Consider the following 23681-nt stretch of genomic DNA (forward strand, 5'->3'; position numbering starts at 1 on the left):
CTAGGTGCTGCAGATTCAGTGGTGAGTGAGAGAGACAAGGTCTTGGCTCTCATGGGTCTTCCATGGAGACGGATAATGAAAGAGTCAATAAATATATATATATATTTTCCTTTTTTGTCCTTTTTCGTGACCGGTAACAGGATCGCAACCCTTGGTGTCGCGCCCACACCGCACTCAACCAGTGAGCGGACCGGTCTCTATATGGGATCCGAACTCTCGGCGGGAGCGCTGCACTCTACCGAGTGCGCCACCAGGCCGTCCCCGAGTCAATAAATATTGAAGCCAGTTGTCGTGGCGGGATAATGCCTCCCCACCCCACCCACAAGACGTTCATGTCGTAGCCCCCAGACCCTGTGGGTATGTTATGTTACATGGCGTGGGGGAAGTAAGGTTACTAATGCACTGACCCTGAGATGGGGAGATGAGTCTGAATTACTCAGGTGGTCCCAATTATTCACAAGGGTCCTCATAAGGGAAAGGGGGGCAGAGAGTAAGACCTTAGAAATGGCATCATGAGAAATCCCTGACCAGCCATTGCTGGCTTTGGAGATGGAGGAAGAGCCCACATGCCAAGGAATGAAGGTAGCCCCTAGAAACTGGAAAAGGCAAGAAAAAGGATTCATCCCTGGAGCCTCCAGAAAGAGCACAGCCCTGCCAACGTCTTGATTTTAGCTCAGTGAGAGACATTTTGCACTTCTGGCCTCCAGAACTACAAGACAGTGAATTTGTGTTTTTTTAAACCACTAAGTTCGGGGAAATTTTTTACAGCAGCAATAGAAAACAAATACCATTGCAGATACCAATAAGGGTTATTAAGAAATATAAAATAGGAGGCTAATGGAGAATGACTGTTGGGGCAGGGCATGATTTAGATGGGGAGATCTGGGAAAGCGCCCCCCAAGAGTGATGTTGGGGCAGTCAGCCACATGGTGACCTGGGGGGACAGTCCTAGGCACAGGGCAGGGCAAGAGAGGGAGAAAGGCCTTGTGGGGCTCCTTTTAACAACCAGCTCTTGTGGGAACTAATAGAGCAAGAGCTCACTCCCTGCCCCCAGGAGGGCATTAATCTCTTCATGAGGGATCCAACCCCCATGACCCAAACACTTCCCAACACTGCCGCATTGGGGATTAGATTTCAACATGAGCGCGTGACAAATGTATCCAAACTATATCAACATTTTTCCATGCACGATTTCAGAACCTTTCCTGCCAGTCATGAGGGAGCATAAATATGGTGAAGACAGGGGTGGTCACTGATGGCATCAGCATCCCAGGATTTCTTAATGTGGACAGTCAGGGAGAGCCAAAATGAAGGGAATTTGGGAACTCAGTACTCCCTCATGGCAAATCCCTTTGTACAAATCACTAACTGATCACCTACTAATTAGTCCAATATTGGGGGAGAAATTTGGATTTTTCTACCCTAGCGTTGCTCAAAATGAAGTATACCTCTGCCAGAAACAGGGGTGTTAAGGTTGACTTCAAAGCCAGTCAATGGGGCCTTCCATTCAATTAATGGCCGTGAATCCCTGTCCTGTGCCAGGCTCTGGTGCAGACATGGAGCAAACAAGACCTCCCCCCTCCCCCGCTGCCCCAGTTCTCAAGGCACCCATTGCTCTCCGGGGGAGAAGGACAGACAGACACAGGTCCAACTGCCCCCCACATGGTGAGATCATGGTTGCAGGAAGAGGGGGACGGTCTGGGCAGTGTAGAAGAGGGAATGGCCTTCCAAGATTATGTTTTGGAGGGATTAATTGGGCCATTCATTTCCTGTCATTTCAGGAGAGCTCCTTTCACCATAGGATTTTCCTGAGACATCTCTACTTCTCTACTTCAAGATACATAAATCAGGGTTCAGGGGGTCATCTTGAAAACTGCTTGTCATTGGTCTCCAGACTGAACATCCCATGAAAGAGGGACTGTGTCTATGAGATTGACTGTGGTACCCCCAGTTCCCAACTAACATTTGCTGAATGAATGAATGAATGAATGAATGCATGAACGTGTGCATAACTGGGCTTGGGGCGTCTGTCAGCCAAGGCAGCACACACGGCTGTAACACTAACTGGACTCAGCTTTAAAGTAAGATTGTTCATGAACGTGTGCATAACTGGGCTTGGGGCGTCTCTCAGCCAAGGCAGCACACACGGCTGTAACACTAACTGGACTCAGCTTTAAAGTAAGATTGTTTGGGGCCTCATTTCAAGGAGAATGGCTCAAATACTGCAGAACCCTCACTGGTCCCATAGCTTTGGTGGCTGGGGAAACAAAGGCCAGTGGCCCAAAGGTGGCAGCAGCGTCAGGCTCCGTGTGACGCTCACCTTGCAGCCCGGGACCCCAGGCTGAGGGCCACCTCGACAGCTGAGAGCCCAGCCAAGGAAGCCGAGGGTGCCCTGGCTCTGTGAGCCCTGGTACGGCGGGTCAAATCACATCTCTATTCTGTCACTTACTGGTTTTATGAACCCAGCAAACAGTGTTATTCCAGCTGAGCCTTGTTTCCTTGAATTATTCCCGGGAGTAGTAATAATAATGATAAACCACAGCTCAATAAATGGGAGCGATGTGAAAGAGGAGATGAGCAAGGCTGCAAGTGGCAGTTACGGGGCTGTCCTCCTCTCACTGCTGCCCAGGGGGACCCCAGCCTCCAGCCCTAGCCCTTAGCCCTGCCTCTGTCTTCCCCAGTTGTTCAAAGCACAGGACAATCCCAGGTCTCAGAGGGTCCCGACACGAGATCACAGGGATCACAGGGATCGAGAGGTTGTCTTCCCTTCTTCTGCTCCTGGGCCAGGATCCAGGACCACTCAGGTTCCTGGCCACTCGGCCTCCTCTCCAAGTCCACCTGGACGGTCCTGCTGCCAGACCTAGGACTCCTGAGCCTTTTGTGTCCCCGAGTCTCAACGCTTTCTCCCTCCCAGACCCCGGTGTCCCCAACCCTTGGCCTGTCACAGGACTGGACTTCTGCCTGGGTAACTACCTTGGTGGTGGTTAGCTGACTGGTCTCTGCACTTCTCTCCTCGCCTGCTTGTTGTTTTACAATAGTCATTCACTGAGTCACGTGTCCTGCCCTGAGCTGTGTGCTTTACCTATACGATCTCCTGTAGTCCTCAAAACCTCCACAGGAGACAAGAACTGCTGTTATCACTATTTCTGACAAGGAAACAGAGGCTGGAGAGAATAACCAGCTTACCCGAGGCAACTAGGACACAGCCCCAAAGACCCGGGGAAAACACAGCTGCAGGATCTGGGGAGACCTCCTGGGAAGCATCCAGCAACCTCACATGGATGTCAAGAGGCCTTTCTCACCCACCAGTGACAACCCACAAGCAGACAAGGAGAACGGGGAAAACACAGCTGCAGGATCTGGGGAGACCTCCTGGGAAGCATCCAGCAACCCCACATGGATGTCAAGAGGCCTTTCTCACCCACCAGTGACAACCCACAAGCAGACAAGGAGAAAGATGAACAGATGACAGGACCGGTTAAGCAGGGGGATCACTTGGGCAAGGGAGGCTGAGCCAATGTGAAAAACTCAATGCTGAAACTGAAACCCACACTGGAGGAGTTACAGCAAAATTGAACCTGCAGGAAGGAGAACCTTCCCGGACTGCAGAGGAGATTGACCAAGGCGTGAGAAACGGGTGTGATAAGTCGACAGACGCAGTGGACACTGTGGAGGCCCGATTGAACTGCAGTGAGGGCAAAACACATGGTAATTTTAAGTAAAACCTGTGGCTCTTTCTATTAATTCTGGGTGGCAGCAGAATTCATCCATTTAGTAAATATTTATGGAGCACCCACCACATGCTGGCAACAGTTCTAGGATATACAACCAATCAATCAATCAATCAAGTGCCACAAAGAAAATAAAGGAGGGTAAGGGGTTAAAGAGCGACAGGTGGAGGGTGGTGTGGTATTTTGACAGAGTGGTCGAGTGAGGCCTTGCAGAAAGATGAGGTCTTTTCTTAGGGGAAAGACCCCCTTCCGTTTGGTAAAACTTTAAGTGGCCTCTTGCATATGTGAAGGTTAAACCCAGAACTTAGTCCTGAAAGGTGACGTGAGATGAAAATTAAACCATTGTGCAATAAGCAAGTAATCAAGATGCCTTCCCAAGTCACGGAGATTGCTGAAGTATTGTTTGGTTTTTGTGCTTTTTTGGCTAGAGCTGCAGAAAGGGATATTGAGCCCAAGGATGTTTGACATGAAAACAAATCATTAGGAATGTCTGGGATGGGGCAGGAGTGAGTCCCGGCAATGTGGCACAGGCCGTGGCTAAAGAGGGAGAGTCAGGTACTACTAGTGCCTGCTCATGGCCTGTGTGCTTTCGGTGCAATGAAACTTAATATTCATTTTTAAATTTTCTGCTTTGGAATTCTGCTAGGATAGCCCAAACCTGTGTGTGTTAGGATACTTTTAGTTGCAAGTAACAGAAAACCTAACTCAACTACTTCAACAAAGAAGGAATTACTTATCTCACAAAACAGGAAGTCTAGAGGAAGGGAGGCTCCCGGGCTGGTTAATTCCGTTCAGCTAATTCAATGGCATCACTGAGGACCCAGGTTCGTTTCATCTTTCTGCCCTGCCATCTGTAGGCTGCCTCATTCTCCAGCCATGTTTCCTCATGGGTGCAAAATGGCAGCAGCAGCCCCAGCCATCACATCCTATGACAGCTACCAAAGGTAGAAAGGGGGCAATTTCTTGTGTTTGTTTCTAAGACAGACAGACATTTACTAGAAGCCCCACAGAACACTTCCCTTCATGTTTCATGGGTTACAATTATATCTTATTTTCTGGTATAAACCCATCTACTACAAGTTACAAGCTGGTGCCAGCCCTGTGCTGCTTTGGGCAACAAAGAGAGGAAACAGGCTCACGATCTGGGGCAAGGTGAACCAGAAGGCTCTGGAACATGCAGAAGCAGGGACAAGATGGTCCAGGGGATATGGAGAAAATAAAGACAGTCATTTAGAGGTAGAAAAGACAAATAGCATGGAGACTGTTTCCAGAATCCTCTGAAACACTTGGGAAAAGTTTAGACATCCTGCAGCCACACGGGGGAGGAGAGGGTTTGCTTGGTCGTGAGGACACACGTGCCCCAGAAGTCTAGAAAATGAGGGGGACTTGGCTTTCTTGGTGGGTTCTGAGAAAGAAACCAGAAGAGCTGGAATAAAAACTTACACAAAGACCACGCAGAAGAAAAGTCTTTTGAGTCAAGGAAAGACCCAAATTAGCAAAGTGGACAAGCTGAACACATCCCTGGCACTACCAGTGAATGGGAAATGACAAGGGAGAAAGGAATTCCCGCCAGCTCCAAAGTGGGAAGAGACAGAGAAGGAACTGGTTCTCGCCACTGGAACCAGTGCAACTTTGGCCTTGGATTATGTACTTGGGACTATTTGCAATCCTAAATTCCTGACGGAACACCACCTCCATAGATTGTTGAGGGGACACTTGGTTCCAGGGATTTTACATCCATCAAATTCCCTTTTGAATATGCAGGCAACTGCAAGATGCTTTGAGATATTCAGAGACTGGGGAAATAGACCTGTCCCTGCTGCGCAGTAGACAAAAAATAAAATTAAATTCAAAAACCAGAAGGCAGCCTTCTAGAACATAGCAGTCACAGCATAAAGGGACCCTTCAACCACTGTGGACCCCCACGGGGCCCGGTGTCCTGGTGTGGCCAGAGACCCCCAGCAAGGAGGTCTGGGGACCCCAGCAAGGTGGCCTGGGGCCCTGCTGGCTTCTGTCGCCAGAGCCTTTTCTGCTCCCTCTCGTTGCACAACTTCAGGAAGTGTGTGTTAGAGCCACATCCTTCGCCCGGCGGCTCAGACAGAATCTTTACTTCACTCGGTGACCACTCAGAACAATAACAGCTGCCACCCGCTTCCTGAGCTTAATAACAATGGCTCAGCCGTTTACCCTCCCGGACACTGGTGACGGAAGAGCTGTTAGAAAGTTGTTTTGTTTTCCCTCTCCAAAGGCTGCGCTGACCAGAGCGACGTGCCAGCCACCGTCGGGGACCAGGAACTGGAGTCATGAGTCTCTCATCATTAGAACTCACTCAAATGGCTCGAGCCACTGGCTTTTTCTTGCAAATCAGGAAAGAATAACCAAAGAGCCTACAAGGCAGGCATCGTCTAGCTCTCTCTTCATCTCGTCGTGCTCCCATCTTGACTTAAACAATCAGTATCCTCAAGAACAGGCAGGAAGTTCACAGACGTGACAGGGGATTATGAGTGTTTTGTATTTTCTGCTTGATCGTCTTGGCAGGAAGGATGTCAGAGAGCGAGAAAGGCTAAGGACTGTAGGACGGAGCCGAGGGCCCGTCTGCTTCAGTTGTGGCACCGGGTTTGGGGCGGCCATTCACGTGTCACGTCGGAAGGCTGCCCGTGAGCCCTGTGTCCCCCCTTCGGTGGCACCGGAGCTGGCCCGTCAGGACGGTGGCAGTGCCACAAACTCTTCCTCACTGTCCCAGGGAGGAGGGTCATTTCCAAATGCAGCAGCACCTCACAGCTCATTCTGGCGTCAGCAGCTCAAGACGGCTCCGCTTGCTTCCCTTAGGGGACAGTCACTTCCCTTAGGGGACAGTCGCTTCCCTTAGGGGACAGCCGCTTCCCTTTCTGTGGCCGGAGAGGCGTCTGGGCTGGGTGAGAAACCCGCGCTCTCGGTGTGGGAAACTCGCTCCGAGCCCGCCCACCCTCGAGGACCAGCGAGCAGGCTCCAGTCCACGGCCGGAGAGGCGTCTGGGCTGGGTGAGAAACCCGCGCTCTTGGTGTGGGAAACTCGCTCCGAGCCCGCCCACCCTCGAGGACCAGCGAGCAGGCTCCAGTCCAGAAGGTTCTCAGGGTGTGAAGGTCACACCAGCTATTGAACAACTGCCTAATTTCACATGCTACGAGGGTCACCGAAGACACAGCGGTCCACAGCCCGAGAAGCAGAGCTGGGGGAGGCTGATCTCCACAAAATGTGCCCCCCTTCCCCACCACCCCAGGGCACTGCCTAGAATCTTCCAGCACACCTCCCGGCTCCCTTCCCTGTCCACCCCCTTCTCTGCTGCCTCTTTGCGCCGGGAGGCATGTGTGTGATCCCCACTTTCCAGCGGAGCTCCTTGGCAGTCCTTGCCCGGGGCTACATGGCTGGTGAAATCTGGACTTGAACCCAGCTCCCGGCTGGGAACGGAGGAGTCTGCTTTAGTGCCGGGCACCTCACTGACTGACCACGAGGGCCAAATGCCATTTATGATCAGGTATCACCTACGACTGTGCGAAGGACAAGACCCAAGCTCCTTGAGAGGTCACACTGCCTGCCTCTCCCCATCCCCCCAGGCAGAGTCCCAGGCCCACCCTTCCCTGGGGATTCCAACACCCAGCCAGGTCTCTGGAAACACGTTCTGGAGTAGAAGGAAGAAGGCTTGGCTGGGGAGGTCTGCAGACCTGCGCAGGAGCTTCAACTTCTGTGGGTCTTAGCAACATTCATATTTAAAGCAGGGAGCTGGATGAAGTTAGTGTGCATCCTTCCCTCCCATCCCTGATTTTATGTAAGTCTGCGAAAGGCCACACTGCCTGCCTCTCCCCATTCCCCCAGGCAGAGTCCCAGGCCCACCCTTCCCTGGGGATTCCAACACCCAGCCAGGTCTCTGGAAACACGTTCTGGGGTAGAAGGAAGAAGGCTTGGCTGGGGAGGTCTGCAGACCTGCGCAAGAGCTTCAACTTCTGTGGGTCTTAGCAACATTCATATTTAAAGCAGGGAACTGGATGAAGTTAGTGTGCATCCTTCCCTCCCATCCCTGATTTTATGTAAGTCTGCGAAAGGTGCAGCAAGAGAAAAAAGTCCCCGAGTGTCAGGGTCACTCCTCTCCAACATGGGACTCTCGTGGCCATGACGTGTGGACGGACTTCATGAGGTTGCTCTGCAAGGAACCAAGATGGGGTGGCTCTCTGGTTTTGACAGAGATTCTCTCCAACATGGGACTCTCGTGGCCATGACGTGTGGACAGACTTCATGAGGTTGCTCTGCAAGGAACCAAGATGGGGTGGCTCTCTGGTTTTGACAGAGATGGGAGGCCCAGCAAGAAGAGCTAAGGTAATTAAAATAAGAAAGCAATTAAAGTCTTTTGGTGCTATACTTGGAAATGTTTCAGGCCACATTCTTATTTTGGGGAGCTTCATATTTGGGTGGCACCAGACTCAGGTATAAGGAATGAGTTATTTAGAAACTGTGGCTAAGCTCAGAAAAGAGGGTGAGGTTTTGTCTCAACATGAAAAGAGGAACTCGAGTTAAAATAAGCAGCAATTGATAACTGCCGAAGCTTCCTCAGAAGATCTCTGACTTTGCTTAATCGGGCGTGAGCTTTAACTTGCTCCTCAGTAGACATCTACTCTCATTTATTTTAGCAGGTGACTTTTTATAGGAGGGCGCATCCTTAAGGGTGGAAACTCCCTCAGACTACGTAGGCCCACAGCTCTCTCTACCTTGGTTACCTGCTGTCAGCTACCAAAGAGGTCGCAGGCCCTGTGCTGGGGTTGGGAGAAGATATGTCCGGCAGGCCTCCACCCCTTCTATGAACATTGCCTGCCCCTTGCCCTGGTTGGGGGTGGGCCTTAGGTAGCCACACTCTGCCCCCATCTCCCAGTGGTGGGCAGGCACCTGCTGCAAGACAGTCAAGTCATACACAGACTGGTGGCCCCTGAGTGGCCCATGCAGAGAAAGCTGTTGAGGGCCGAGTCAGATTCCCCTGGAGACTGGGAACTGAGAAGTGAGCCTGCTGGCAGGGGAAGAGCAGGCCAGGAGAGCAGCTGAACTCACGGTGCAGGGCCCAGCTCTGCTGCTTCTGGCCCAGTGAGCTTCTGCATATCTCAAAAAGGCTGTCCGCCCTTCCATGAGTCAGCCAGAGCCAGCCTCTGCTCCATGCCACCCCCAAAGGCCAAGGTGACCCCAGATTTCGAAGCTGCTGCGGGGCGGGCAGCAATTCATGGGGTCACAGGAGGCCACAGCAGCGCAAGCAAGGAGATGCGAGGGGAACAGACTCCAGGCACAGTTTACACATTTACAAGCCGTGGTACTGGCTCTGCACAAGAAGCCACAAAGTCGTGTCTTTTCCAGTCATACTTAAAGTTTTCTTCACTTTGAAGGAATAAAAGAAACCACAAGGGGAAAAAAGATCAAAAGCATCGGCCAACTTTTAACTTAAGAGAGTTTAGGCTCCTCTCAGCAAACTCCCTATCGAGGATGCCAGCCCATCCAGGAAACCTCACACAGTCCTAGACTTGGAAAAAAATTGTAGAGGCCATGAAGGCCAGACACCTGTCCCATGCAGGCCTCCCTCTGGCTGGCCATGTCCCCAACAGGCAAGGAGTCCACGTCAGAGACAAACATTCCCATGACAAATAGCTGCCAAGTCCTTGAAAATATGGTCTTATGCCAGGTGTGCCAACACCTGCTCCTGGTGACATCTACCAAGGACCAGGCCAAGACATGTGGCCATCCCAGACCAGCTACAAACCTTCCAGTGGATACTCTTTAGATCCTGGTATGGAAGCGCAGGTGGGAAGGACAGAGAAGCCTGCCCTCCCTCGGGCGGGGTGGGCTTTCTGCTTGAGCCCATGCACGCATCTTCCACAGAAGCCCTGCAGCAGACACACCCAGCCTCCCACCAACGCAGCTCCAGGACCACCTGGGCTGGTTCAAGGGTCTCACTCTCTGAACCAAGTGGCTCCTTGAGGTGATTCCTTTGATCCCCATAAATAGTCTCCCTGAGAGGCATTCTGCTCAACACAGCCTCTCCCCCTTGACATTTTTCCTGTGGTTTTTGCCCCAGGGAACTGCCTGTTGTCCTGCCCTTGAGTCCAGCTCTGTGTCAACTACTGCATCCAAGTTCTGCACAAAATGAATCATTTCTTTCAAGTTTTGCAAGCCAGTGATCAGGCCCTTCCTCTCCCCTCCCACTTCCACTTTCTTTTCAACTAAACCCCATAGACCTGTCACTGCTCCTCCATGAATGGCGTCCAAACCCTTGTCTAGCCCGGCTGCTCTGTTCAGGACACGGGTACCCTTTCTTGTTGCTGCGCCTCTTACCATGCATGGTCCCTGAGGGCTGAGCATCTCTCACCAAACCGTGCTGAGGGTGGTCTTCCCAGGCATGGATTGTTTGAGCTGATTTTTCTTTTTAAAATTTAACTGCAAGTTTTGCATGTTTAGATTTCACGTGGTGAAATCAGGTGCTGCGAACAACAGCTTTGGACAGAACAGAGCTCTACGAATTGAGATGAAGCGTTCTGTGCTAATCCTCTGGGCCATCTTCTAGCCCCTCAGATAATTCGCTCTGCTCTCCTGCAAGTTCACCCTCTGCTCTCCCTCCTGGACGACTTCCTGTCATTCATTCGAGGGATCGGAAGAAAGTCAGTGACCAAGCCGCAGCCTCCTCATCCCCTTCACCACAGCCAGTGACACAGATCACCTCTGATGCCAACTCCTCATGTCATGGCACAGGGTCACTTCAGAGGATCACAGATAACCCACTAAGCCACCCCGTGGACTTTTGGGAGAAAGACAGGCTCAGCCAGGCCTTCATGCCTCAGCTACCTGGGGCAGGAGCTTTCTTCTTCCTCTTTCTCACTTTCTCTGCTAGGATAGGCCCAAGTCAAGTTCCAATTTCTGGGTTTATAAAGGACCTACCTGAACAGTGAATTTATCATCTTCATTGGGCAGAATTCTGTAAGTGTAAACGCAATTCCGATACCTGAAATAGATCAAAGACTTCATTAGAACCTATGCAGGAAAATCCATTTTTCTCATAACTGAAAAGACAAGAGTCCCCAACACAGCTCAAGGAATCTGGGCACAAAGCCTCTAGATTTCGGAGCTGGTTCTCTGAGTAGGCGATGAGCCCTGGCGACCAGCAGGCCTGTGGAGAGCAATGCTTCTTGCCTACCCTCCCCCCAGCACTCAAAGAGCGCTAGGAAAATGCGGGTGGGGACATCTGGGCGTGGACACCTGATTAACATCGGTGCTTGACAGTTATGGTGTCTGATCTAGGGCGTCCACCATCTGGAAGGGCTTCCTCACCCTCTTGGCTGTCATGTTGGTCAAGAGAATGGAGCAGGTGGGTGCGTTTGAGGAAGGAATAGAGCTCTCGTGGGGCTGAGCAGGGCGGGGTCATGGCAAGGCTCATGGGTGCCTCGTCCTTGCTGCACTCCCTGCCACCCCCCACAAAGAGTCCACCCCTTGGACACTTTGCCCCATGGGCCTGTTCCACCAGAGGTCGGCCACCAACCTTCAGAGACCTGGATTTGCCCCAACAGTGGGTGAATGAGCCTTGGAGTTGTTTCTAATGAAGAAGTGGTAGGAACCCCAGATTCTCTTCTTTCTAGAAGTTCTGCCTTCCTTTGGCTCAGGGATCCTCACTGTGAGGAGGAGGGGTGGCTACTTTTTACTTTCCTAAAACCTCTGAGAGAAAGGGGGAGTTGTCAAGTCTGAGCACCCTGGGAGAGGTGGGTCCCGCCGAGCCTGGTCCCACAGGCTAGGGAGTTTGGGGAAACGCTATTTGAATCTTATACTCTTACTGAAAGCTGCTGCTGTTTTCTCTCGCCCACCCTGATCTCCCCCATTTCCTCCACCTGGGATTCTTAAGAACCTTGAAGACTCACCCACGCCTGCAGAACCCCCAGGGGTTCAGGGCCAGCTGGGCCATCAAGCAAGCTTCACTGGAGAAGCTTCGCTCACTCCTCCCATGGGCCAGGCGCTCCACAAAGCACTTAGATGTGTTATTGTTTAACTTGACTTGAAAAATTATACACCAGTTGAAAAAAATTAAAGCCATGCAGAAAGATATAAAATGAAAAACATCTCCTTCCCCCCTCCTGTGAGCCCCACTTCTTAGATTTTCTACTCCTATTTGTAAATCATTCCAGAACTTTTAAACATGCACACAAGCTTATCTATGCACGTCTTTCAAAATTTTGAAATGCAAATATCATATTATATACCTTGTTCTGAAATTTTTTTTCACCCAAAATAAATATATACATATGTACCCACTATGTATCTTAGAGGTCTTCCCAAGTCAACTGAGAGCTGGTCTCTGCCATTCCCACCACGCTCCACTGTGTTTGATCAGGCCTTGATGATGCACGGTTATTTTCAGCTTTTTGCTGTTATAAACAATGCTGCTGTGAACATCTCTGTTCCTGCCTCTTTACATACATGGATGAATTGTAGTTTTTGTTTTCCCATCAGTAAAATGGGGATAATAATAACACAACCTCTACCTGCTGTGTAGATGAAGTGAGTTTATGTATGAAAAGCCTTAGAACAGGGCCTGGCACACGCTGAACCCTATGTCTGCTGACATTTGTTAGTGACTCTGGATAAATCGCTAGAAAGAGACAGCTGGGCTAAAAGACACAGGCGTTTCGTGGTTTGATAGAGACTACCTACCACCTCCCAAGGAGCCCGGGCCATTTTCTCCTCCTAACCGGGTATGCAAGTGTCCGTGCCCCACACCCTGCCAACTAGCCATTATCAGACTTTTTAATGTTTGCAAATCTGAGAGGTAAAAGAAAAATGATACTTTGCTTTAATTTACCTCTCTTTCTGAGAAAAGTTCAACATGTTCTCACGTTTCGTTACTTGTATTTCATTTTCCTGTGAATCCCTTTCATGTCTTTGGCTCCTCTGTTCTTTTGTAACATCTTTCATTTTTTTACATGTAAGACTTTGACACATGCTACAATATAATTTGGAGTTACTTGCTTTTAACAGCGTTTATCGTTGTTTTCTTTTTAGCTATGTAAGAAGCTTTACAATTTTATAAGGCCAGTTTTACAAACTTTTATTTTATGGCTTTTGAATCAATGAATGCTTAAAGAAAATTTGGGGTAAGGTTTTGGGTAATTTCACTTCCACACGTCTCATCATTTCATGCAGGAGAGGCTCTTTTCCTTTCTTCCTTCTATCGCTTTACTTCCCACCTTCCCACTCCCTGTCCTATCTCCAGAGCCTCAATGGATACCACAATCATCTTGTATCAGAAATAGCAAGGATGAATCTCTAGTCGAGTGTCATCTCACCTCCCAGACATGTCCCTGGGACACAGAGAACCACCCACAACCTGCCTCAACTGTCACCCCATCACTCCCAGCCTCCAGCCCCTTTGTAGAGCCTGCCAGACAAATGCCAAGGGCAGCTCACCCTGCTAAGCTCTTATCTTTCAATGCTCTGTTCTCGGGACACTTCCTCTTGCAGATATGCAAATGAGGTGAGGGTGAGAACGGTCTCTCATTTGGCTGAGGGCAGCTAATTTATGGAGGAGCTCCAGCAGGCCCAGAACATCAGCTTGTTGACAGAAAGAAAAAACACAGAGTCACTAAGAAAGACGGAGGCAGCCACACAGAACAGGAAGGCCCCTGTAGTTTAACCAAGTGGCAAGACTTTATGGCTTTTTCAATGTTCTAGAAACATCGAAACAAAGAAACAGCTCCATATTTCTAAAACAGATCAACATTCAAAAGCTAGTACAATGGGAGGGGAAGATACATTTCCCTTCGAAGGTAACATCTCAGCAGATATTAATGACCTGTCATTGCCCATGCATAGGCTGGATGCTGTCCCTGGGGCTGACTCAGTTTAGATCTTCAGGGGAAAACAAACACACAGCATCACCACCACCATCACCCCTGACGCACACAACCCACTGGAGAACAGCAGTTCCAAACTGCACACCGTGGGATGGCAGGGGCTCTGCGGGGAGGTGAAAGAGGCCAGCCGCTTGGCCTCCCCAACCCACCAGCTGCACTTCTTTCTGGTCCTACATGCACACACATACACGTGCACACACACAACGCACAATGCATACATGTGTTTGCACATAACATATACATGTACGCACAATGCACACGTGTAGACACAAAAATACAGGAGCACACACACATGCACTTGCACATGTATGTGTACACATACAACATATATAAACACACACACACACAAAAATCTTACATGCAAAATGTTTAAAGCAAAGATTCCACAACCAAACAGTGTTTAATAACCACTGCACTAGAACATAATCCGGACAATGTGTTCATTGTTCTTTGGGGGCAATGGGTCCCACCCAGTCCCTTCCCAGCTCATTGTGGTGATTTGGTAATAATTTGCAGTGCTAACACTGGCTCTCAACTGAGACTCCTCTTGTGACTGGGTCTCATTTCAGGATAATCGCCTCTGGAATATTCCCCATTAGAGATCCAGTTTGGGGTAGCACTAGGCCCAACAGTACTTCCTTCTGCTACCAAATGAGATCGTTCCATTCTCAAATGAAGGGGGCTTAGAGCAAATTTCCCATGTGACCCCGACAGGCGCTGGGTGATGACAGGTGCCTGCCCTGTGCTGGGCATGGAGGAAAAGAGGCAGGAAGGTGCCTCCTGGGGGAAGGGTGCTCCCGAGTCCACCCTGAGGTTGTACAAGAAGTTTTACTCTAATGTGAGAGGATAAGCCAATGGACCCTTTCAGATCAAGAGTACTATTTCCATGTGACTAAACACTGACGACCAGGCCTTTCCCACGGTGAGTCCCGCAGAGAGAGACAGAGAAATCAGACTCTGGAATTCGAGAAGCTCATCAGTGTTTCTGTCTTGCTCTGCTGATCTGCTTACTATGCTCCTGTAATTGTTTTCAGATCCGTTTGTAACTCCTGCTGCATATCACTCCTAATTTCTAACGTTCTTCGTATGTATTTTCTCTCTTTCTAGGTTAAGCATGGCAGCCTTCTGGATAAGATGAGGGGAGAACAGAGGCTGGAAACTCTACATTCGAAAAAACCACTTGGACCAAATAGAAATAAGAGAAAACGTACATCAGCCCCGGGAAGCAAGGGTGTTCACCATTTACCATCCCAAACCTTGAGAACCCCAGCCAGAGAGAACACTAAAATTGATGAATTAAAGGAGGTCATTTCTTGCTAGCTTGGGCACCTCCAGAAGAGAGGAAGCAAAGATGTAGGTATGAGACCCCCAATGCAATGGGTTATGAAATCTGAATAAGAATTGTAAGTATTTGGAAAGTAGACAAAAAAATGATCATAATTTGTAGATGATCTGTCCATCAAGAAAATCTAAGAAGAGCAATATGAAATGGTAACCGTAGGGGAAAAGATATCATTCAAAACAGTGACAAGGAAGGGGGGAATTGGTAAATGAAAAACGATTGCACTGTATAATGTTGAAAGCACTCATTATCCTGATTTGAGCATCACATATTGTACACAGGTAATGATAATCAACTCTGTACCCCACAGAAATGACAATCATGTTACAACTAAAAAGAAAAAAGTATCTCCAAATTTAAAATCATCAGTAGTAACCATAATGAGAAATATGCAGGATCTATATGAAGAAACTTACAAAATTTGAAATAAGACAGACAGCCATATTTATTGTGAAAAAGACTGAATATTATGAAAATGTCAATTTTCACAAGTTATATTGTGGATTTCATGCAATTCCAATAAAGGACCTAATAGTTTTTTCCAACTGGGCAAGATTATTATCTCTCTCTCTTTTTTTTTCTTTTGGTGGCTGGCTGGCCTAGGGATCTAAACCCTTGACCTTGGTGTTATAACACCATGCTTTAACCAACTGAGCTAACCAACCAGCCCTAAGATTACTATCTGGTTCACCTGAAAGAATACTTGACAAGTATAGGTACGAAAATCTTAAAATAAAATATTTTATAAAATTGTGGTAATGCATTTGGTATGCTATTGGAAAAGCAGACGTGCATGCAACTAGGTAAACAAGCAAGAAAGAAATATATAAGACTCGGTAGATGATAAAAGAGGAATCACAAAGGGAAAAGGAATAAATTATTCAGTAAGAGGTTTTGGGAAAGATGGTTACTTGAGAAAAATACAGATAAGGCTATATCTTATACCTTTCATTAAATTAAGTCCATTGAGATTAAAGGGTTCAATGTAAAACAAGAACAAAACAACAAAAAATTCATAACCACCTGCTCCACTTGTTTCTGATACACGTTCTGCCTTTAATCCACCCAACACCACTACCACATAGGTATCTTCTCATCTGAAAACCAAGGCCCAGTGGCATTCTAATTAAATGGGAAAATACTAGAAAGCTCATAAACACATACACATAAACTAGAGATTATATAGTATGGAGAGAGAGAGAGAGAATGACAGGCTACACCAATACATTAACAATGTTTCTATTAGTTTCTCAGTGATTGGGTGCTTGTTTGTCTGCTTTATACTCTGTACTCTTTGGGCTTTATACTTAGTACCATTTTTTAAAAGAAAGAACGCCGCACTGTCAATCAGAAGATCTATTTCTTCCTGCACTGCGCTGGTGGCCGCCCCACCCAGCACACCTCTCTTCTCTGGAGAGCAGGCTCCTGGCTGCCATGTGAAGGCGATGCACCCGCTGACCTTTTGGGGACCACCTCTGTATGGTGTTATTTACAGGAAGTCATTGGGCCCCACTGTTTGGGTCCTGGTACTTGTTCCTAGGATGTTTTTCTAATTTATGGCGACCCAGGGAGTGTGAACTGAGCAGGGGAGAGACAGAAGTTGGTCCCCCATGTGTCACAAGCTCGTTCTTGCCAGGTTAATGAGGTTAACCCTCTCCTCCCACAGGGCAGAGGCTGCTGCAGCTGTCAACCCTGAGCCCCATCTCTTTCCAGCTTCCTCAGTCCCCTCAGCATGTCCCTCCTAAACTGGAACTAGAATTCTGTGGTCTTCAGATGGCCTGCGTTTCTTCTTGACTGCATGTTCGTTCTACATGGTTTCATTTGGTTCTCTCTTGCGTCCATGCCTACACCTCTCCTCCTCAGGCTCCAAGGCGCTCAGCCCTGGCCCAGCAGCTTAGGGCCACTTGTGCGTCATTCAGGTCCCCTTCCTGCCTCAATCTCTTTGAGAACTTCCTCTGAGGAGGCCCCACATGACAGCTCAGTGTCTCCCAGAGGCCTCCAGGAAGTTCCAGAAGTGACACCCTGCCACTGTTCTCCTTTCTCCTTCTGTTGTGGAATTTTCTTCACAGATGGGCCCTATACTTCCCTGCTCCTGAGATATCACTACTCACTTTTTAGCTCATAAAAAATAATAGCCGGCATTATTTTTATATATGTAGAGCATTCCCTGGGTGCATACCATGTGCCCAGCCTTGGGCTGTACACGCTGCCCACATCCTCCCATCTCACCCTCTCAATAACCCAATGGCAACCACGGAAAGGCAAATAACCCAATTTTTTAAATGTGCAAAGGATCTGAATAGATATTTCTCCAAATAAGATATACAGATGGCCAATAAGCATGTGAAAAGATGTTCAACATCAGAAGTCATTAGGGAAATGTAAATTTAAACCACAATACGATGTCACTTCACCCAGTAGGATGGCTAGAATCAAAAAGATAGGTAACAACAAGAGTTGGGGAGGATGTGGAAAAACTGGAACCCTCTTACACTGCTGGTGAGCGTGCAACATGGTGCATCAGCCCAGAAAAATAGCGCAGCAGTTTCTCAAATGTTAAACATAAAATTACCATTTGACCCAGCAATTCCATTCCTAGGTATATAACCAAGACTGTTGAAAACGTGTGTCCACACAAGAAGTTGTGCATGATGTTCACAGCAGCATTTTTTATAATGGCCAAAAAGTGGAAACAACGCAAATGTCCATCGACTGACAAATGGATAAGCAAAATGTTGTATATCCACACACATTATGTGTCCATACATAGCCACAAAAAGGAACGATTCATGCTACTGCGTGATGACCTGTGAAAGCATTATGCTAAGTGAAAAAATCCAGACACCAAAAGCCACATATTATATAATTCCATATATATATAATGCTCAGAACAAGCAAGTCCTTAGAGACAGAAAGTAGAACAGTTGTTGCTGGTGGGGAGGGGAAGAGGAAATAGGGAGCGATTGCTAATGGGTACAGTTTCTTTATGAGGTATTGAGAATGTTCTGGAATTAGTGGTGTTGGTTGCAGAACATCGTGAATGTACTAAAAACCACTAAACTGTGCACTATAAGAAAGATGATTTTACAGTGTGTGAATTATACCTCAAATTTAAAAAAATACCTAAACCAATGAGCGGTCATCCTCCTCATTTCACCAGTGAGGGTGCTGGGTTGGCACAGGAAGGCTAGCGTCTTACGAATGCTAGAACATCAGGTCTAGCCAACTACAGAGACTTGCTCCTAAGGACTTCACAACTTAGCATGAATTAGGGAGAGTGTGGCAGGGAAAAGGGCCCGGGCAGGAGGCCACATCTCATCACAGTTCGTGCCCCAGGGAGATGGGACCATCCAAAGCAGAAGTGCTGCTGTCTGTGCACAGGTGAATTTAACCTATCAGGTAGGCAGGCATCGAAACACACCAAAGCCGGAGCTTACCCTGGATCTGGCAGCATTGCTCTGGGCTGTGAGGCATGGGCCTAGGAAACCTGGAGAGAGTCAGTTTTAGCACGGTTGTTCTAAGTCACTTCACACAGAAGATACACTTAATGAGTTAAATGCACAGGCTTTCATGGGCACATCACTCTCTCCTGGTCTTGCACACAGAAAGAAAACCCAGGAGAGTTATCTCAGACAAAGCCCATTGGTCTGTTTTCTTTTGTAAACCAGATAATAGGGGCCTGTGGGCCTCCAGCTCTGCTACTGTCTGTGCAGCATTTTTCCCACTTACTGTTGATACCAGATATGAGAAACTGTGCCTCATTGCACTTGCACAAAAATAACTAAAGAGCCGTGTGAACTTGACTGCTACGTTGAAAGGGGATTGGAGGAAGGGAGATGAGCGCATCCCCGCTCACATCACTGTAAATGGCTTACACCTCTGTGGACGGTTCTGCCCTCCCAAGCCCCTTCTCTGTGGCTCCATCACCAGGGGCCTCTCTCCAGGCCTTTGCCCCCCGCCCCACACACACCCTGCCCTGCTGGCTCCTCTCTCTTTCTTCCCTCCCAAGAAAGCATGCATGTAAGTCCTGGCCCTGCTGTTTGCTATTCTTGTAAAAGCAGCATGCTCCATAACCTCCCTGTGCCTCAGTTTCCCCCATCTGTAAAGTTTCTCGGTTTCCCCATCCGACCTTCCTCTGAAGGTCACTGTGCGCAGTAGGTGTAAAGAGCCTAGAATAGTACCTGGCACATAGGAAGCTCTTTATAAGTCTCCTGCTGTTACTAGGCAGAGCAGGTTAGGAACCACCTTTTATTGGTAGAGCAAGGTTTAGGACCTGCTCTGCCTGCCCCAAGTGCCATGTTGCACTATTTCTTCCGAACAAGCAGAGTGACTTCTCTGAGGGGAGTTTTGGCAAATAAATGTCCCTGTGCTTTTCCATCTTTCTGGCTGTCTGGCATACTGTCCCTGGGAAGGAGGCTGCCCCAGCCCCTGTCATTGTGCCTGGGCAGCCTGTGGGAGGCCATGTGCTGAGGGAACCCCAAACTGCTGCTCGCTGCAGCTGCAGGACCAGGCGTTGGTTTCTCAGCCAAGGCAGCCACATGCCTGCCCCCTCCCCTGTGAAGGAAGCCAACTCTGTCCAGAGTGGTTTGGTGGGAATGCTGCCCAGCCAGGCAGCTCCTTGCTGGATGGCAGCCTACTGACCCAGTCATGAGTGGCCTCGCCCTGAGGCCCAGGCCACTCTTACAGAGAGGACAGGTAGTGTCCCTGATGCCACTGGGCCACTGTCTACTTCTGCCCGTGTGGCTCTGGCAAAGGGCGGCTGGCCCGGCTGACCCGGCTGGCCCACGGACCCTTGTACTGACTGGCACCACCTCCAGGGGTGTCTCTTCTGTGTGGCATAAAGCACCTGACAGGTGCACTGGCCCCAGTGGGGCCGGACAGGACGGCACACACTCGAAGAGCTCTTAAAGTCCCCCATCGTGATGGGCTGGACAACCCCTCAAGGTGCCCCACAGACTCCCTGGAGCTGAGCCAACTCTGCTGGGGGGACTTGAGTGGGGGCCAGGTGAGGATGACATAGGCCTTTCCCAGAAGAGCCCACCGTCTCTCATGTTCTCAAGCCCTTTGCCACAAGACGGCAGAGCTGGACTCAGACCATATTGTCATCAGCTGAGGTCTTCCCACTACGGCTCTCTGTGCCTCAATGGAGCTCCAGGCCCCCCTGAAAAGAGATCAAAGCTTTCCTGCCCAGCGCAGGTGACAGGCTGACCTCTCTTGAGGAAATGAAGGGTTCACCTGCTGGGTGCGGAGCGAATGTGCACTCCTAAGTCACATGGGAGGTGCTGCATTGTGGCCTTGTCTTTTGGTGTCCCTGCACCCCCTGCTCCCCAGTCCCATTTAAATAGTCAAATCCTGTCCTCTTTTCTGAGTATGAAGGCCCCTCCCTGACCAGGCTGCACTCAGTTCCTGGAGCTCCAAAGACACCTGCCCAAGCCAGCAGGTGGAAGTCCCTGGTCAATGTCCCCTCTCACCAGAAGGGACCTGGAAGGGAAGCTGACGCCCAGGCAGTATGAGGTATGGGCACCCTGGCAGAGGAGGGGTACAGTCCTTTTCTTTGTGGACATTTCTAGAATAAGCAGGTGAGTCTTTGCAGTTTCCTTCTGCAGTCCTGGCTCACTTTTAAAGCAGGGTCATTAAAAGGCCCTGACTCCACAGCTGCACTACCTGGTTCCCCAAGACTCAGCTGGCTTCCAGGGAGACAGCTGAAGGACAAAGCCTGTCACTCCTGACACCGAGGACAGCCCAGCTGGCCTCTCATCACCTCTGCCCCATACATGCCTGCCTTTGTCTTCTCCCTCAGGGCTCCCAAACACGAGGCCATGGACCGAGATGGTTGGGGACACAGGGGACGGAGAAAACCAGGGATGATGGAGTTTGTTTTCCAGAGAGTTACACTCTTTGCTTTAAAGGATGGATTTTTTTGAGCAAGTATGTCCTTCCTGCCCTTTTGTGTTAAAGGATGCTTTCTTTCATAAAATGAGGTGTTGGAAGATGACAGTTAGTTGTCATTCACTTAGTTATTAGTTTCTAAATCTCCTTAATTGGCAAAATCAAGGGTTATCAGCCATGTGAGGTTTCCCAGTTGTTTGGAAAGCTTGCTGTTCCGTGGTATCCCACAGCTTGTGATGGCACCTGGTGCTGCAGGAAGTGTCGCTTCCCCCACAGCACAGAGGAGAAAGGGGAGCCCTGAGCTGGGGGTGAGGGTCTGGCCGAGGGGTGGGGCTCCTGATGTTTGGAGCTAAGGGGCCTCGGAGGTAGGAGGTGGATGGGAAGTCCAGGCCTGGGATAAGAGAGCAGGGGACAGCTGTGGGCACCACGGGCATCTCCCTAAGGTAAATCCTCTGCACAACCAACATGGCTCTGAGAGTAGCTCAGTGCGGACAGGGGTGGGGGACGAGACAGGGAGGAAGGAACCCAGGCCTGGATCCCAGTTTTACCATCATCCAGCCTCACAGCTGTGGTGGCCCCTCTGAGCTCTGTCTGCCCACCAGCAAAGCCGGGGCTGCTGGCCTAGAGGGTCTCCAAGGCTTCTCCTGCTCTGGCTCTGCTTGCCATAATCCTAGAACTTCAGATGCTCATGGTTTGGGGTCCAAGAGACCCACATCTCACACCTGTAACCCGAGCACAACCACAGGTCCCCTGGTCAAAGGGCTGTGGTGAGGGTTGAGGAGATGGAGCCTCGGAAGCTCTCAGCGCCAGACTCAGCACACAGCCCACACCTGATAGACTCTGCCCTCGGCCAAGGTCCTGCTGGGGCAGGAGAGAAACCCATGTGGGCCGAGTGGAGTTAGATCAGGCTTGACAGATGCTGAAGAGAATCTCCCTGCCCCTTCTAAGGCCCTGACAGCAGTGGGTCTCCACGGGGGCAGTGCCTGAGAGGAAGACCAGGCAGCCTGTGTCCCTTCCCCGATGCATTAGGGTGACGGGCGCAGGAAGCTGGCCTTTGGAGGAGGACCACTGACCCAGCCTGCGCAGGACGTCGGCCAGCGGTGAGCCCAGGCCAGTTTCTAATGCCCGAGCTGACCCCAAACACCCAGCTTCTCTTTCCTCCCCGACCCCCAGTCTATATGCACACCCAGCTTGCCTGGTGGCAGGAGGGGGGTGGGCAGCACGGTCCTCAGGGACAGCCTCTGGGGGCAAATGCCCTTGGCTTTGACCGTCATCACTCACTTGACCTGTCCAAGCCTCAGCTTCCTTGTCTGCAAAGTGGGGGTGTCAATAGGACCCGCACTTCAGGTTGTCGTGAGGGTGAACTGGGCTAACAAATGCTCGGCACAGCCGGTCTCTGCTCAAGTCAGTGCTCAAAACAGGTCTGTGCTTAGACACTCACCCCCGTCCTGCCAGGAGAAGGGCAGGGCCCTGGCTGCTCAGAGAACTTGCTGCCAGCCCAGGGAGCCACCTGAGATGTGCAGATGGACACGCCTTTCCCCAACTGCGCCTGGGACTGCTCAAGGCCCGAGCAGGGAAATGGTCAGACCACAGGGCTGCAGGGGTGAGGGCCTCCTTCCGACATCGGACAAGAAGGGGGTTTTTAAAAGGAACCTTCAGCAAATGGCTGGTTCCTCCCTTGTTAGGACAACTGACACATTCAGCAATATATCCCCAAGCCAGGCAACAGGGGCAACTGATGGTGGCAGAGAGACCCACCTGGGTGGGACACAGCTGGGTGCTGAGGAGAGAGAAGCCGGGCACGCAGGGAGAGGCTGCTCGCTGGCAGTGGTGGTGATTTCCTCTGCTCCCAGGGCCCAGAATGCAACTTCTGGGTGAACTGAATGTCCTTTCTTGATTAAACTCAGCCTATATTCTTGGCTCCCCAACAATGGCTTCTTCTAGAGACCAAAATTCCCTCGTAGGTTTTCTGAGCTGGGCATCTCTGACCAGCACCTGAGCCGGGCGAGGTGCTTTCTAACACACCCACCACCAGGGAGCCCAGAGCTTCCTCCTGGCTCACAGAGCCCGGACCCACTTCTTCTGGCCCCTGGTGCCCCGGGAGCCCCCAGCACCACAGCTCATGGGCAGCTGGGGCGTGGGATCAGGCCCCAGAGTGGCTCTGAGAGTTCCAGCGCTGCAAACCTGCCATAAGACTGGCTCCCCAAACTCCAAGGTCCAAGGTGGGCTTCAGCTGGACCAACACAAGGCAGTGGGGGGCCAAGCAAGTCATGTCTCTCCATCCCATGACCTAAGAATACCCATCCCAGGGCTGGCCCTCACTAAGCCCCTCTTGGGAGTCGCCCTCCCCCCTACCGGTGCCAGGGCGCGGAGGGCCCCCGGGTTGCAGGGTACTCACAGCACGCACAGCGCGTACGCCCGGGAGATGGACTCGCTGGCGCGCACGAGGAAGCTCCCGTCCTTGCCCGTCCTGGAGAGCAGCTCCTCGGCTTTGGAGCGGGTGATGTTGCCGTGGTTCCAGCAGGGGACCATGGTGGGTGTGGGCCTCCTCGGGCCGGCCGGCGGCCAACCCCAGGACCAACACACCAACCGAGGGGAGCTGAGGCCCCTGTGCTGCGACCTGCCGTCTGTCCTCTCTTGGGTCGCCTCGGCTGCTGCCACCAGCTTAACTGACTGACTTCCTGTTTCAGGCACTCAGCGAGGGAAAGGAAACTGAGCTGCAGAGAACTTCCTCATTACAGAAACCAAGCGAGAGAGAGAGAGAGAGAGAGAGGGAGAGAGAGAGGTCTCTGTCATCCACCTCCCCTCCCCGCCCAT

The 23681-nt window shown here is 50.4% G+C and overlaps 1 protein-coding gene across 1 annotated transcript in view; it reads right to left on the reverse strand.

The window, feature by feature from the left end:
• The window catches only part of INPP5D (inositol polyphosphate-5-phosphatase, 145kDa), a 117346-nt gene extending 93950 nt beyond the window's left edge, over positions 1 to 23396 (reverse strand). The window contains exons 1-2 of the mRNA XM_008581964.1: positions 23263 to 23396; positions 10674 to 10737 (exon numbers count right to left, since the gene is read on the reverse strand). Of these exons, the coding sequence (XP_008580186.1) occupies positions 10674 to 10737; positions 23263 to 23396 (198 nt within the window). The remainder of the gene's footprint in view (positions 1 to 10673; positions 10738 to 23262) is intronic.
• Between the last annotated feature and the right edge of the window lie 285 nt (positions 23397 to 23681).

Source organism: Galeopterus variegatus, unplaced genomic scaffold, assembly GCF_000696425.1.
Source record: "Galeopterus variegatus unplaced genomic scaffold, G_variegatus-3.0.2 Scaffold2495, whole genome shotgun sequence".
Classification (NCBI taxonomy): domain Eukaryota; kingdom Metazoa; phylum Chordata; class Mammalia; order Dermoptera; family Cynocephalidae; genus Galeopterus; species Galeopterus variegatus.